The 15,704-nt window shown below is 39.8% G+C and overlaps 2 protein-coding genes across 2 annotated transcripts; both read left to right on the top strand.

The window, feature by feature from the left end:
• Positions 1-1,847: 1,847 nt before the first annotated feature.
• On the top strand, positions 1,848-2,678 carry LOC142617033 (uncharacterized). The gene has a single exon (XM_075789736.1). The coding sequence runs from the start codon at positions 1,848-1,850 to the stop codon at positions 2,676-2,678; it is 831 nt and encodes a 276-aa protein (XP_075645851.1).
• Positions 2,679-2,923: 245 nt separating this feature from the next.
• On the top strand, positions 2,924-7,462 carry LOC142617032 (uncharacterized). Its single transcript, XM_075789735.1, has 5 exons — positions 2,924-3,318; positions 3,440-4,704; positions 4,984-5,360; positions 5,532-6,930; positions 7,020-7,462. The coding sequence occupies exons 1-5, from the start codon at positions 2,924-2,926 to the stop codon at positions 7,460-7,462; spliced, it is 3,879 nt and encodes a 1,292-aa protein (XP_075645850.1).
• The last annotated feature ends 8,242 nt before the right edge of the window (positions 7,463-15,704 follow it).

Genomic DNA, 15,704 nt, shown 5'->3' with positions numbered 1-15,704 from the left:
GGTAACGAACAAGGACGTCCAGAGGGTGATAGCGAAGCTACATCCCTCGTCCGTGGGGTGCGCACAGCTTACCCTGAGAGGACTCGTCCACATGAAGATCCATGGACTAGGATTTTACACTTGGAATCAGCAGGTGCACTCGACGAAGGAAATTCAGGACGAGGGTACCACACTTGGGAGAATCTCCGAATATAATGTGACAATCCCTTATCCCACGCATAACGGTCATGTATCCGTTGTGAAATAGAAATGTAACTCCTGGACGGTTATGGCAGTTACGTTTGAGCCTCGAATCCAGGAGAGGTTCCCATTTCGATAACCGTCTATGAAGGCACTATATAAAGACTGATTCAGACAAGGCAAAGGTATGTTCAGTTTTTACTCAAGGAAAGTTGGAACTCAGATTACTTAGAGGGAAAACTAACTTTACCATCGGAGGATCTTTGGCCGGCAGCCCCGGTCGCCTTTGATACGCTTTTCTTTCTTTTTCAGGCCGTAGAAAGAACCAGTAGTCCTTTCAAGTCCGAAGCATCCAGCCTACTGATTTTCTTGGCATCATCAATCTATAATGTATTTTGATGGTTTTGCATAACCCACTGCGAATGATCTTAGTTTTCAGCATTTTATTTTCTCCTTCCTGTGATCAGTACGGTTAAGTGTCAGTGGCTTTTGTAAGAGCTCCATCACATTCTTTGTAAACAAAAAATATCGGTTCTCAGTCACACCCATGATTACAATAAAAGATATTTCGAATCACATTCTTAGTAGATGGTGCCGACTACTTTTCAACCCTATATGCAAATGGTATTACAAGTACGCTTTCTTCTCAAAGGCTGCCCTATGCATTTCAGGTAATAATTTCTGAAGATAAGCTTTGACTAGCTCTTAATTAAGTTTATTTTGTCAAACACAATAACACCAAGAAAACTTTGTTGCAGAGCAATTGTAGCTAATTGATTTTTGTTTCTATTAAATTTCTTCAATGATTTTCCAGGTTTAGTTTTCAGCCATAGCTTGGTCGAATTTTCAGTGATGAAACTCTTAAAGGACTACCTCTCATTTACTTGGAGCAAGCAACATCTTGCAAAAGTGACAGCAATTATTAATCTTCAAGACGGTGTATCGGTCGTATCAGCAGTTATTGTTGCTCATTTTGCAGATTCTTGTGTAGGTCATTTCAATATGATTCTCCTCTCCACCTTAACCTATATTACGGCAAGTTTTTGATTAGAGTATATTATGTATTTGGTTAGGTTGTGTTAATTTGGTCATAGACTTTTCAAACGTATTGCTTTATTCTTTAATCTTTTATTATTGTGTCAAAATTGTCCTTATAAAAGTTAACGGCTAAAATATAATATTATTTTTATGCCAAATTGTTATGCAAGCTTTTAAAACATTCCATTTACACATATTAGGCTGAAATTTGAAAATTAAATATATAATTTTTTAGAAGATAAAAAACTAAATCATTAATCAAATCTGAAAGAAAACGGAATGGTCAAGGCTCTGTGTCGTGCTTCCTACATTAGCTTCTGTTTTTATTTTTTGGATAGAAAAGATAGATATATATTAAGAAGAGAAAAACCATACAAAGACAGCGCCAGGCTGGTTTCCACTGACCCGGACCTACAAACTTAACATTCAACAGGAGAACTTAAACGGAAAAGAAAATAAAGTGTACAACGGGGGTGCTCTCATGTCCTGGGCATGTGGTAGCAGTGGTTGTCCTGTATTCTTACAGGAGTTTTAGTGATCTCCACGCGTGAGGTCAGGTTCTTGGTAGTGAGGCTGTCTTGTAGTCTTGGTGGAGTGTTACTCGCTGTAGTGCGTGAGAAGGAAATCAAATGGCTGAAGAACTGGAGATGTGGAGTAAACTAACATTTACAGAAGAGGAAGACGAAGGCATAGAACTAGGAAGCAGTTGTACAAAGGCTGTGAAAGCTGTGGGAAAAAATTGCATTCTCATGAAGATACTGACCAGGAGGAGCATAAATCTTGACACATTGAGGAAAAACTTGAGAATGCTTTGGAAGCCTAATAGAGGACTCCAAGTCTCGGATATAGGGGAAGATCTTTTCCTGGCGGAGTTTGGGGATGGGAAGGACAAACAAAAGGTCCTCGAGATGTCCCCATGGAGTTTTGAAAAACAATTGATTGTCATGAAGGAGTTTGAGGGGGATCTCGTTCCAAAAGACATTGAAATGAAGCAATCTCCTTTCTGGGTTCAGATTTTCAATCTTCCTCTCAAGAGCAGAACAAAGGATACGGGATGGGCAATAGGGTCGAAGCTTGGTGAGGTGCTGGAAGTAGATGTCTCGGACTCAGGTGTTCAATGGGGGAGATGCCTGAGGGTTCGTGTGAGTATTGATGTCACAAAAAAGCTTATCCGGGGGAAGAAAATAAACATTGAAGGGGGAGAGAGTAGGTGGATAAACTTTAAGTATGAAAGGTTACCAAATTTTTGTTACAGGTGTGGATTGCTTGAACATGCCATTAAAGAATGTCCGGAAGGGCCTTTGGTAAATGGAGTTGTGGAGGAAGGGAGCTTGCAGTATGGGGCATGGCTGAGGGGAGATCCGTGGCAGAGATTTGAAGGAGATACGGTAAAAGCAAGTCAGGGGAGAGGTCAGGCAAACCGGCGAAACCATACCGAGCTGGAAGCAGTGATGATTTGAGAGGCCAGAAAGGTGATTGGCACAAAACAGGGGAAGGGCGGAGAGCAGGTGATGTCACAATCAGGCGTGAAACTCAAGGCACCGGGGGAGGAGTTCCCAAAGCCTGACAGTCGGTGTGAGGGGGGGGGGGGAGTGCCTTGCATGAATCAAGAAAGGTCAATGTGAGACCTGAGAAAGTGGGGGGAAAGGAAGCTAGTTTAGGTGATGAGGGCCTAAGGTGTCCAACAGTCCAATCTGACACGGAGATGGCTATGCAGTGGGATAAGTCAGATGAGGACAAGACAGAGCCACTATTCAAATTTAAGTTGGCGCCAAACAAAAGTCCCACCCAACCCGGAATGGAGAAGGAGATGCCCAGGCCCGAAATAGGCCCAATGGCGATGAGATTTGACCAAAATTTGGGCTGGGTTGCAGAAAAAGTGGGCCCAGCTTCAAAGCATTGGAAGAGGCTAGCAAGGGAAACTAAGTCAGATACCACAAAAAATACAAGCCCAGCAAAACGCAAAAGGGAGGGCCCAACACCATTGACAGAATTAGATCCAAATGCAAAGGAGCTGAAACATATAAGGGGGAAAGACAAACAGCAGGTTGAGACAGAACATGCAAACAATATGGATGGCGGTGAGGCGGTGGCTGCGAGGCAGCACCGCCGAGCTCAATGACTCTCTTAGCTTGGAACTGCCGGGGTTTAGGGTCAAACCTGGCGGTTCGGATTCTCACCGATGAGGTGAAGGCTACTGACCCAACGTTGGTCTTTTTAGCAAAAACAAAGGCCGGCGTAAATCGGATAAAAGAGTCCAACGAAAGCTTGAGTACTCTCAGGGGATTATTGTTCCTAGTGATGGAAGAAGTGGCGGTTTGGCGTTATTGTGGAAGGAAGGTACCAGGATTGATTTTAAGAGTTGTTCGAATTCGCACATCGATGTGGTTGTACGCGAATCTCTGTCCTCTGAGCCACGGCGAGCCACAGGCTTCTATGGACACCTGGACACCAACAAAAGGTATATTCCATGGCAATTACTTGATTCACTACATTCTCAATGCAATATGCCTTGGGTAGTTATGGGCGACTTTAATGAAATAATTTTTTTTGATGAGAAATTGGGTGGCGCTGAATGTGAGGCAAAACAAATGGTGGCGTTCAGGGAGTGTTTGAACAGGTGCGGACTAGTTGATCTCGGATTTACTGGGCAAAAATACACATGGTGCAACGGACGTTTTGGGGGAGAAAGAACTAAGCTTAGACTTGATAGGGTTGTAGCTAATGAAGATTGGATGCTGAGATTCCCGGATGCCAGAGTATTCCACTCTTCAATGTCAATATCGGACCACTGCCTCATTAAACTAAGTCTGAAAAGGAAACAGAATAGGCGGCCACAAAAGAAGAGATTTATGTTTGAAGCTATGTGGATCAGAGATACCAGATATCGTGAGGTGGTGGAAGAGGCTTGGGAAGCTGGTGGGAATTCGGATAGTGTTCAACTTATGGATAGGTTGAAATATTGCAAGGAAATGCTAAAGAGTTGGAACTGGAGAGAGTTTGGCAATGTGAACCAAATAATAAAACAAAAGAGAGAACTGCTTCACCGGCTTGAGTCTATGAACAGCCTCCATGAAAAGGCAGAAGAAGTTCAGCAACTGAAATTGGAGATAAATAAAGTTCTGACCAGGGAGGAAATAATGTGGAACCAGAGGTCTAGAGCTATGTGGATGAAATGGGGAGACCAAAATACAAAATTCTTTCATGCCACGGCGAGCCAAAGGCGTAAAAGAAACAGTATTATAGGGTTGTTAGATTCGGGTGGAAGATGGCAGGAAGACCCAAGGAACATTGAGGGCATCGTTTTGGAGTATTTTGGTTCCATTTTCAAATCAAACGAGCCAGCAAACTTTGAAGCAAGCCTAAGTGCTATTCATCCCAAAGTGACCCCAGCCATGAATTCAATACTAACAGCTAACTTCAGAGCGGAAGAGGTATGGAATGTGCTTCAACAAATGCACCCAAATAAGTCTCCAGGCCCAGATGGTATGTCCCCAATTTTTTATCAAACATATTGGGATGTCGTTGGAACAAATGTCATCAATTGTGTGTTGAATACTCTTAATACTGAGGTGATGCCTCCTGGCTTGAATGAAACTTATATTTGTCTTATTCCAAAAGTTAAGTCTCCACAAAAAATTACTAAATTTCGCCTTATTAGTTTGTGTAATGTAAGCTATAAGATAATTTCCAAGGTGCTTGCAAATCGGCTAAAGAGAATTCTCGCCGATGTTATTAATGAATCTTAAAGTGCTTTTTTTCCAGGGAGGCAAATTACAAATAATGTACTTGTGGCTTTTGAAACAATGCACTGCATTAACAGGAGAAGGAAAGGCAAGGAGGCTCTGATGGCTTTAAAGCTCGACATGAGTAAAGCATATGATAGGGTGGAATGGCGATACCTGGAGGTGATTATGCGAAGATTGGGGTTTAATGAGAGATTGATTTCTTTGGTGATGATGTGTAATAGCACAGTTTCCTACTCAGTGTTAATGAATGGGGAAGCCAAAGGAAACATTGTTCCATCAAGGGGGCTTAGGCAAGGAGATCCAATATCCCCTTATTTGTTCTTGTTGTGTGCTGAGGGATTGTCTGCAATGCTAAGAAAGGAGGAAGAGAAAGGAAATATTCGGGGAATCTCTGTTTGTCGTGGGGCGCCCCAAATTTCTCACCTTTTCTTCGCCAATGATAGCATTGTTTTTTTATAGAGCATCGATGGAGGAGGGTAGAAGAATCCTTAAAGTTTTGGAGGATTATGAGGCAGAGTCGGGGCAACAATTAAATAAGGATAAAACTTCTTTATTTTCAGCAAGAACACAAAGAGAGAGGTTCAAGAACAAATAAAGTTGATCTTTGGGACTCAAATCATCCAACATCATGAGAGGTACCTTGGCTTGCCCCCTCTAGTGGGGAAGGGGAAAAGGAAAGCTTTTAATCGCATTAAGGACCAAGTGGGCAAGAAGATTGCGGGGTGGAAGGGGAAATTACTCTCAAGTGCTGGTAGGGAGATCTTAATCAAAGCCGTGGCTCAAGCCACTCCCACGTACACGATGAGTTACTTCAAGTTGCCGGATTCGCTTTGTAAGGAATTAAATGCAATGTTGAGCAGATTTTGGTGGGGGCAGAAAGATAAGGAGAGAAAAATGCCATGGATAGCATGGGAGAAGCTTAGTGTTCCAAAAGAAGAGGGGGGCATGGGCTTTAGAGACTTGAGAGCTTTCAATCTTGCTCTCCTAGCAAAACAAGGATGGAGAATCCAACAACATCCTCATTCTTTGCTGCACAGGGTATTCAAAGCAAGATACTTTGCGGATAGACCTTTCAAGGAGGTTGTGCTAGGAAGGAGGCCCTCATATGCTTGGCGTAGCATTCTTGTAGCCAAGGATGTTGTGGTTTTGGGGTCTAGGTGGGTTGTGGGAAATGGTGAAAAAATTGATATCTGGGAGGATAAGTGGTTGCCCAGCCCGGATTCCTTCAAGGTCGTCAGCCCGAAGATCCCTCTTGAGTCAAGCAAAGTTGCCTGGTTGCTGGATAGGGAGAAGAGGTCATGTAATGTGAGCAAAGTAAGAAGGTCCTTCCTCCCCCATGAAGCTGAAACTATTCTAGGGATTTCCATCAGTCCTCGCTGGCTGAATGACTCCTTAATTTGGGCTTGGACAACTAATGGGAGGTTCTCGGTGAAGAGTACAAACAAGGTTGCCCAAAAATGCTTGAAGGAGAGGTGTCTCAAAGTGGATGCTGGGGGTGTGTCGGAAAACCATAAGATGAGATCCCTTTGGAACTTAATTTGGAAGTTAGAATGCCCCAACAAAATCAAGCAATTCATGTGGAGATCGTGTAGGGACATCCTCCCAACAAAGCAATGTCTAAAAGCGAAAGGAATTAACATTGAGGTTGGCTGTGGGCTTTGTGGGATGGGTGAATCAGCAGGGCATGTATTGTGGGGGTGCAAGTTTGCTGAGGAGGTCTGGGGTAATTCAAGGCTCAAGCTGCCAGCAATACCCAACCAGCCTCAAGAGTTCCTAGACATATTATGGGAAATTAAAGAGAGGAAACTAGTCATTGATTGGGATACTTTTGCAGCCATGGCTTGGAGCCTTTGGAACCTCAGAAATGCACTTAAGCATGGAGGTTTGCGTAAGGATGCAGGCATAATTACAAAAGAAGTATCAGAATATGTAAAGGAGTTTAAGCAGAAAAATCACAGCCCAAGTAAGCCTTCAATTCCTCCTAAGTCTTACTGGTCTCCCCCTAGGTGTGGTTGGTATAAAATAAATGTGGATGGGGCTGTTTTTATGGAGTCCAAAAGCTGCGGGGTGGGGGTGGTCATAAGAATGAAGGGGGGCTGATGATGGGAGCTATGAGCAAACGGGTGGAGCTACCTCTGAAGGCCTTGGAAACAGAGGCAAGGGCAATGCAAGAAGGGGTTCAGCTAGCATGGGAGCTGGGGTTGAGGGAGAGCATAATTGAAGGAGACGCCCAAGTTGTTATCAAAGCCTTGCTAAATCCTGAGTCTTGCCCGTGGTCTATCCAGAAAATAATTGAGGGCTGTTTGCAAAGCCTTAGCTGTTTTAAGGCGTCGACTACATCCCATGTTAGTAGAAAAGGAAATGTAGCAGCTCATGTGATGGCTAGGATGGCCAAATCTATTATGGATTGTAAAATATGGGTAGAAGATACCCCGCCCATTATTGTTGACCAAGTGCTCAAAGATGTAACAAATTTGTATCATGTTTTGGTCTAATGAAATTCTATCCAGATTTCTAATAATAATAATAATAATAATAATAATAATAATAATAAAGTGTACAATGGGCCTCCTACTGAGTAGACAGCACTAGCAGGTGCTCAGCTAAGTGACATGCTACTAGCCAAACGTTGATACTCGTCCAGTAACGAGACTGCTCCTTTAAGAATAGCATGCGGCGGAGTTTGAGCTGCTTCAAAGTGGAGTCGGTTTTGTGCATTCCAAATTGACCACGCCACCATTGCCCACGTCTCAAGATCCTTCCTACTCAGTTTCTCCACCAAGATCCGGGCTAAGGTGAGGAAATTTTGAGCTGAGGAATCAAACTTCTAGAGCTTCCCCCTAACAAGTGCCCAAACATTTCGTGCTAAGGGGCACTGCCAAAGGATGTGGATAACAGTCTCATCATGCACTCCATAGATCGTGCACTTAGGATCAATGTGAACCTTCCTTCAGTGGAGGTTTGCTCAAGTTGGTAGGATGTCTGAGATAGCCCGCCATACAAAATTACGCACCTTAGGAGGGATGGGTAGCTTCCATAGCCTATTCCATAACCATTTGTTGTCCCGTGCTCTGGAGTGTTCTGCATTCAGCTTCCGACGTATTCGAAGAGCTACCTGGTACGTTGTACACACCGAGAAGGTCTGTGACTTATTCTCATTCCACACTAGCTTTTCCCGGCTGTCCAAACTCCCCAACCATATCCTCAACACTTTGTCCCTTGATGGTGGTAAAAACCAGGTGTTGACCTTTCCCCGGTCCCATTGCCTGGTGTGCAAACTATAAAGTCCCTCACCTTCAGCGACATGTCGCACCCTCATGAAAAGTCGGGGGGTGAGGGAGCCACCTATGGCTCTTAATACCGGTTGTGCCACCATCTCCAATACTCCATATTGAACCTTCCCTAAGCACGTCCCTTGCACTGAGAAGGTTGCGCCAGACATAAGAGGGGTTGCTTCCCAATTCTGCCTCCATGAAGGAGCAAGTGGGAAAATACCTAGCTTTGTATACTCAGGCTTTAATTTTTGGTAGATGAATTCCAACTCTAAGATAATCACAAGAAACAAGAAAACCTAGTATAGGACTATCAATAAAATTATAAATGAAGATAATTAAAATAGCAACCCAGCCATTTTATCTCTGTTTAATAGCAGAGAAGACATAAAAAATAGGGGACCTTGGCATCATAATGTATTTCCACGCTTCAAAGAAAGATCTTAGTTGTATATAAAAAAAAGTAATATGTCCATAACATTTTCACAACACTTTTGCAACAAATCATAGGTTGTAAGTTGTTATTGGTTTTAATTTAAACCTATTACTGAAATTACTTTTTTGCTCACCAATAACAACCCGTAACAACTTACAATTTATAACTTGTTGTGAAAGTATTATGAAAATGTTGTGAACATAGCATTTTTTATAAAGAAAACAACACCAACATGCATGGTTGTGTATCCATGTGATATTTAGATTTGAAACCCTAGTGAAATTAAATCCAAATGGGAGATTCAGATAAGATAAAAATTTGAAAAGAAAAAAAATTAGAAATTAAGAAAAGCAAACCTCTATAGGCTGCAATAAACTATGATTCTGTTCAAAGAAGAAGGTGGAAGAGTTTTGGCTTGCTTTATGAGCAAAGACCTTTGTCGAATATGGAAGTTTCAAGAGATGTGGAGACTTGGACTAGCCGACATAAAGTCGGTGTGGATTTGGGTGGGTGGTTGTCACAGGACAGGTAGAGATCTAGAGATTCCAACGGTGGGAGAAAGGGAGAATCTATCAAATGGGTTTTCAAATTTTTAGTAACAGATTTGGTGTTTGAACTTTAAGAAATGGTTGTATATTTAATTTTTCAACCTAATATTCGATGTGTAAATGGAGTTGTTTTATAGCTGATGTGGCAATACATGTGATAGTCCATGTGGTATGAAAATAATATTTTATTTGGTTGTTAGCCACTTCAATATTTTCTAGCCTCCATTTAACGACACAGACCTTTTTGACACAATACCAAAACGTTAAGAACTAAAACTCATTAGCCTAATTAATTGAGCTAATTAAGACCCCCAAAATCAAATCAAGGCTAAATTAATTTTATGCATAACACAATAAAAGCAAAACATATGTGATTAGCGATTAATCAACTAAAACCACAAGCTAAAGCATGGGCATACATAATTGATAAGCAATATGTACTCAAGTAGTAAGGGAGAAGAAAATGCAAACAAAAGATAACATACGATGTGTTATCGAAGAGAAAAACTAGAGAACTAAGTGGAAAACTCTTTGCCACCGACAAGCTGAAATGATCCACTAGCAAATCAATTGGAGTACATGAATATACAAAGACCCTCCAAACCTAAGCTACCCAAAGTACTTGAGCCCTTCGATCTCCAACTACCAAAAGACTTCACAAAGTCTTGTCTTCGCTAGCTTTTCAAATCCCACAATTAAGCCCAGTTGCACCTACCAAATATTGGTATGAACCCAATGCTTCCCAATTGCTCCAAAACAGCTCTCTACATTCAGAATGTGTGCGGATTGTGTTTGGGATAAGATCCTCCTGTGGGTATGGAATTTGGAGAGGGAAGAGAGTAGAGTAAACTAAAATAACTATGTAGTGGATTGATGGATGACAATCACTAACTCTCAAATGATGTATCTATAGTTTTGTCTCAGAAAATCTTCTTACAATTTATTGGGTAATAAGGGTATATATATTGTGGGTGAAATAGAGGAAGAGCCACAAGGAAATGAGGTGTCAAAGTGGCTGGAGACTCACTGGGGGGTTTACCTACTTGCAAGCCAGTCACTAGCCACCTTGGCATAACATAATTTCAAATCTCACGTGTGCAACTCACATGCCTTCTAGCGACTTGATCCAATTGCCAGCTAGTCGTCAGAGCTCCTGTCTTGAGCAATCCGTCATCAACTTGAATTCTAAACCTAGTACAATAAACCCGACATAAATATAGGTAAATAATTAAAAGAATTACAACCAAACTGGCATGGAATTGAAGCCAACAAAACTATTATGAAAAATCACAACTTAACAATGACTAAACTGATTCGTTCGAAAGGTTAAGAACTAAATTGATACACAATGTAATAGTTAAGGACCAAATATATAATTCAGAGAACTTTTGGTGGTGGCCATGGAAGAAGGAAACATAAGCTTAGAGAAGAAAGCTAAAGCGAGCTTTACAATGGAGAGGACTTTTGAGTTTTAAGTGCTATGATTTTGTGTCGTAAGATGTATTGAACTCAATCCTTAACGAGGGTAATCGCTTTTGAAAAGTTTAATACATGTAAAAACCTTTTGTACATGTAGCTACTAGTAGGAAATGACTTTGAACCTTTTGCTGTATAAAATTGCAAATAAACTACTGAGACAATATCTAAATTTGGAACATTTGGTGGCGCATTGCTTGGTTTTTAGGCGCAGTCACTGTGTTTTTCGCGACTCTACCTTCATGGGCAGTAACTTTCTTGGTTTCCATCCTGGTTATGGGTGCAAGTTTTTGGATATTTTGGATTGGCTTCTTCTATTACGATCAACATGACCTAGTGCAGACCCCCCTTAATATTTGTTATAGAGTCTTTATGACAGCTATATCCAAACGGCATCTTAGCTACCCTTCTACACCAAATGAGTTTCACGGGAACCTTACTGGTGGAATACTTTTGTCGCCAGAAGTTCGATTTTTCAGGTCGGGTGCTCTCTCTCTCTCTCTCTCTCTCTCTCTCTTAGTGGGTAAAATGTTGAATGCAGGTGGTTAGATAAAGCTGCTATAAAGAGTTCGGAAGAAGAAAGTCATGGGATGTTTTGCACAGTTGAAGAAGTGAGTGCCGTAAAGCGCCTATTGACAATGATGCCTATGTGGGCAAACTTTGTTGCCTATTGCTTAATTAAATCCACCAGCAACACTTTCTTTATTGAACAAAGTAACAACCTTAAAATGGGTGATGGTATAATTGTATTGTGTCTCCTGCAGTCCTTAGTAAGCTTCTGTGTACAAATACTGTTTGAACATAAGAAAGTAAGACAAAAATGTGGTCCACTTGTGAAAATTGGTGCTGGGATGGTTTTTTCTATCGCATGTTGTATTGCAGCTTGTCTAGTGGAGATCCGTAGATTGTATTTAATAAAGGAAGAGGGAATTGATCCTGATGCAGTCGACCCAGAAGAACAGACTATTTCCATGACTGTCTACAGCTTACTTCCACAATTTCTTTTGTTTGCACTAATGGAATCACTTGCGGGAAATGGGCTGGAGGAATTCGTGGATGATCACATCCCTGATTCAATGAGGAGATACGGGCCTCTGTTTAATGAATGTGCATTGATTTTTGGATATTTCTTGAGCATACCATTACTTCTACTATTTAGAAGCTGGTTCGGCGATACCATAAACAGGAGTCACCTACAAAGGTATTATCTATTTTTAGCAATACTAAATTCCATTTTCTTTGGCATTTATGTGTATCTTTCACCCAAGTATGCTCGCATGGAAGTAATTCTATCGGAGACGAAGGATATGGAATTACTTGAATTGGAAAATGGTGCCAGAGACCAAATAGAATTCAAGCCTACTAAAAGCTCCTCTTCCACCCGATGGAAAAGGTTGGTTAATGTAACAACTGCATATCGCCGCTTTTACTCGCCTTTAGCAACTGTAAAGGGTATGCAATCAACAACAGCAGTACAGTTCCATGAGTCTATGGAGGAGGAACTCCCTTTGCGGTGCCATTATCCATCTACTGAAGATGGTGCCAGAGGCCAAATTGAATTCAAGCCTACTAAAAGCTCCTCTTCCACCCGATGGAAAAGGTTGGTTAATGTAACCACTGCCACTCGCCACTTTTACTCGGCTTTAGCAACTGTAAAGGGTATGCAATCAACAAAAGTACAGTACCATGAGTCTATGGAGGAGGAACTCCCTTTGCAGTCCCATCATCCATCTACCGAAGATGGTGCCAGAGACCAAAGTAAATTCAAGCCTACTAAAAGCTCCTCTTCCACCCGATGGAAATGGTTGATTAATGTAACCACGGCCACTCACCGGTTTTACTCGCCTTTAGCAACTGTAAAGGGTATGCAATCAACAACAGCAGTACAATACCATGAGTTTATGGAGGAGGAACTCCCTTTGCGGTCCCATTATCCATCTACTGAAGATGAGGAGTTAGTCCCAGATGATGAGCCAGGTAGCCTACAAGTCTCATTAGCGGAAGCTGAGATAGTCCCCGATGATTAGCCAATTAGCCTACTGAATTTATACGATCTTGTGTATATTTGCATATTTCATGTGATCAAAGCCTCATAGACCATAGCAGTGTAGTAGAGTAAACCCCCCTTCCCCAAAAAAATATTATCGTAATCTGATGTAAAATTTCTTAGAAATGTTGATGTTGTTGTAAAAGTTTCTGTATAAAAATTAAAGCTTTCATTAGTTTTGAACTTGTTGAATTTAGAATGGCATTTTAAATCTCTCAAATTTTTTTTTATTTTATATAAATTATATATGTATAATATTGTACAAAGAGGACTTATATATAAAGTTAAATGCATCTAGTTGTTAAAATATCGATTGTCACGAAAGTTTAAACTATTAAGATATGATAAATTTAATCATTTAGAGCATAGCATCCACATAAGTAAAACTAAAAATTTTAACATTTAACACCTTAAAAAGCTACTTTATTTATTTTAACACACAATTTCACAACACACCCTACATCTATGGTTTTATTTTTACCATAAGCCAAACACTATTCATTTTATTATTATTTTTTTCTGACTTCCTCTCTCTTCCTCTCTGCCACTAAACCCAACTAGGTGATAAAGAAATAATTTCTTTTATACCTTCTTGCTAGTCTTGGCAGTTCACTGTAGCAAGAAGGCAAAAACATTTGCCTTTGGCTACACCAATATTAGACTTTTTAGACTCAACCCGTCCCGCCCCGCGTTGATAAGGGTTTAATTGTAGATTTTTTATATTTTAAAACCCTACGATTTAAACAAACACATCATCAACTTATTTTATTCAACCCTATAAGATTTTCTGTCTCTTTTTTTTTTTTTTGTTTTTTTACCTCTAGCCAAGTTGGAAATAAGGTACCAATTTTATTATTTTCTTTTATCTTTATTATAAGCAAATTATATACTATTGAATCATTTTTTTTGTATTATGATATTTTTGTTTTTGATGTGATATTGTCTTGTTAAACACTTTAATAATTTTATTCAATTTTTGCTAAAAGTTAGTTTGATTTGATGGGATAAATTTATTTGTAATTTCAAATATATTTTTATTAATAAAACAGGTTTTATTAAAAACAAATATAATAGTTATGGACAAATTAACAAAAAGTAGAGTTTTATGGGGTGAGGTAGGGCGGGGCTTCGCAGGCCCCTAAGGGGCGGGGATGAAGCAATAAAATTTTCTCTATCATGCAGGGCGGGGGAGAAGACCCCATCCTTCGGACCTACTTCGTCCCATTGAAGGGGGAAAAAAGGGAGCTATAATTCCCATGATCAAATGGGAAAAAACTAAAAACAATAAATTAATTTTTTATGAGCATGACAATTGGTTACTCTTATAAAATTCATTCGAAAAGAAAAGAGGAAATAAATACAACTTGAATGGGTCTTACTCATTTTCTTTAGGAATAGCAATCAATTGATTTTTTTTTTTTGATAATCAAAAGGGGGGGCGGGGGCGACGATATGTGGCTTACTCTAGGGCGTAACCTAATAGAGGCACCCCTTCGCTAAGGAATGTTGGATTGAGCCATAGCTACTATGATTGGAGTGCCACAAACCTCACCCTAGCACCCTAAGAGAGCCAGCAGATGAGGCGTAATGCATGCTAGGAACCCACCCCCCACATGGTACCCGCCATGACTCGAATGAGGGATCTCATGCATGCACGCGGGATCTCACACCATTGGGCCACCCCTCCTGGGGCCAATTGATCTTATTCAAGTGGAAAAATAAAAGAAAAAACTAACAATGAATGTGGAAAGTGACAAATTTCCCATAAACCTATTAGGCAATTCAAAAGCCCTTTATTCAGATTTGCTATTATACCACCACATAGGTTTTGATTACTTTTTATTTTTATTTTTAAATTTTATCACATTAACTATACAACTTAACGGCTACAAATACAATTTTTACCAAAATATTGTACAAGACCTTCTCCTTTTCTCCAACCTTTCTCTTAACACCTATTTATTATGTATGTTCTCTTTGAATCTATTGTAACTAACAAGCTTAGTATTTATGATGGAAAGTTTTTTATTTTTCACTGCATTTTTGTTTTTGATCTCCACTATCAAAGGTACTCTCTCTATCGCTCATTACGATTTTTCTATAATCATGTTCTTCGAGTTGTTTTAATGCTTTGTGTTTTATAGATTACTTTCTTTGTACATATGTGAAAATTCAAGTTGAACAATCATTTAAAATTTTCATTGCATTTTTCTTTTTGATCTCTCTCTCTCTCTCTCTCTCTCTCTCTCTCTCTCTCTCTCTCTCTCTCTCTCACATTTTGATCTACAATCTTGATCTTTGATTTTTTCTAATGCTTCGTGTTTTATAAATTATTTTCTTTGAATATGAAAATTTAGGTTGACCGATCATTTTGGAGTTAAAGATCTCAAAATTTACACATTCTCAAAATTATTTGTAACTTACCAATAATAATAGGATCATCAGTTTTCACTACCATGACTTTACACATAATTGAACCTAAATGTAACTTATAATTGAAAATACATGTAATAAAAATAGCTTGGGCAGAGACATCATTTGTTTAGTTTTAGTTTATACTCACTTGAAAAAAAATCCTATTCCAACCACTATATATATTCTCACTTGTATGCTAATGTAGTATTCAAGGTCAAATTGAAGGTTCGAGTTCCACTCTTACTTAAAGGACCAAATGTCATTTTTATCAATTTTAAGAAATAGAGATAATAAATATATTAGTTTTATTTATTTCAATTTATACTCACCTGAAATGGACCAAATTAGACCAAAGTGGACCAAACAGACTGAAGCGAATTGAAATAGACCAAATCGAACCGAATGAACTGACTTGAACCATACGGACCAACATGGGTGTTTATCAATTTATACTCACCTTAAATATGACATATAGTTCTCTAAGTAGGAGCGAAAATAGACTCTTCAACCTGACCATGAATACTACATTAGCATATAAATATG

Source organism: Castanea sativa, chromosome 11, assembly GCF_040712315.1.
Source record: "Castanea sativa cultivar Marrone di Chiusa Pesio chromosome 11, ASM4071231v1".
NCBI lineage: Eukaryota > Viridiplantae > Streptophyta > Magnoliopsida > Fagales > Fagaceae > Castanea > Castanea sativa.
Note: the sequence above shows the minus strand (reverse complement) of the source record. Positions and strands in the feature narration are given on the sequence as shown.

Excerpts from the sequence above, each read along its gene's own strand:
- LOC142617032 (XM_075789735.1), top strand. The coding sequence starts at position 2,924 with ATGGCTATGCAGTGGGATAAGTCAGATGAGGACAAGACAGAGCCACTA. Across the intron at positions 3,319-3,439 it reads GGTGAGGCGGTGGCTGCGAG|CAAAAACAAAGGCCGGCGTA; the intron begins GCAGCACCGCCG and ends TGGTCTTTTTAG. Across the intron at positions 4,705-4,983 it reads TAAGTCTCCAGGCCCAGATG|GGAGGCAAATTACAAATAAT; the intron begins GTATGTCCCCAA and ends CTTTTTTTCCAG.
- LOC142617033 (XM_075789736.1), top strand. The coding sequence starts at position 1,848 with ATGGCTGAAGAACTGGAGATGTGGAGTAAACTAACATTTACAGAAGAG.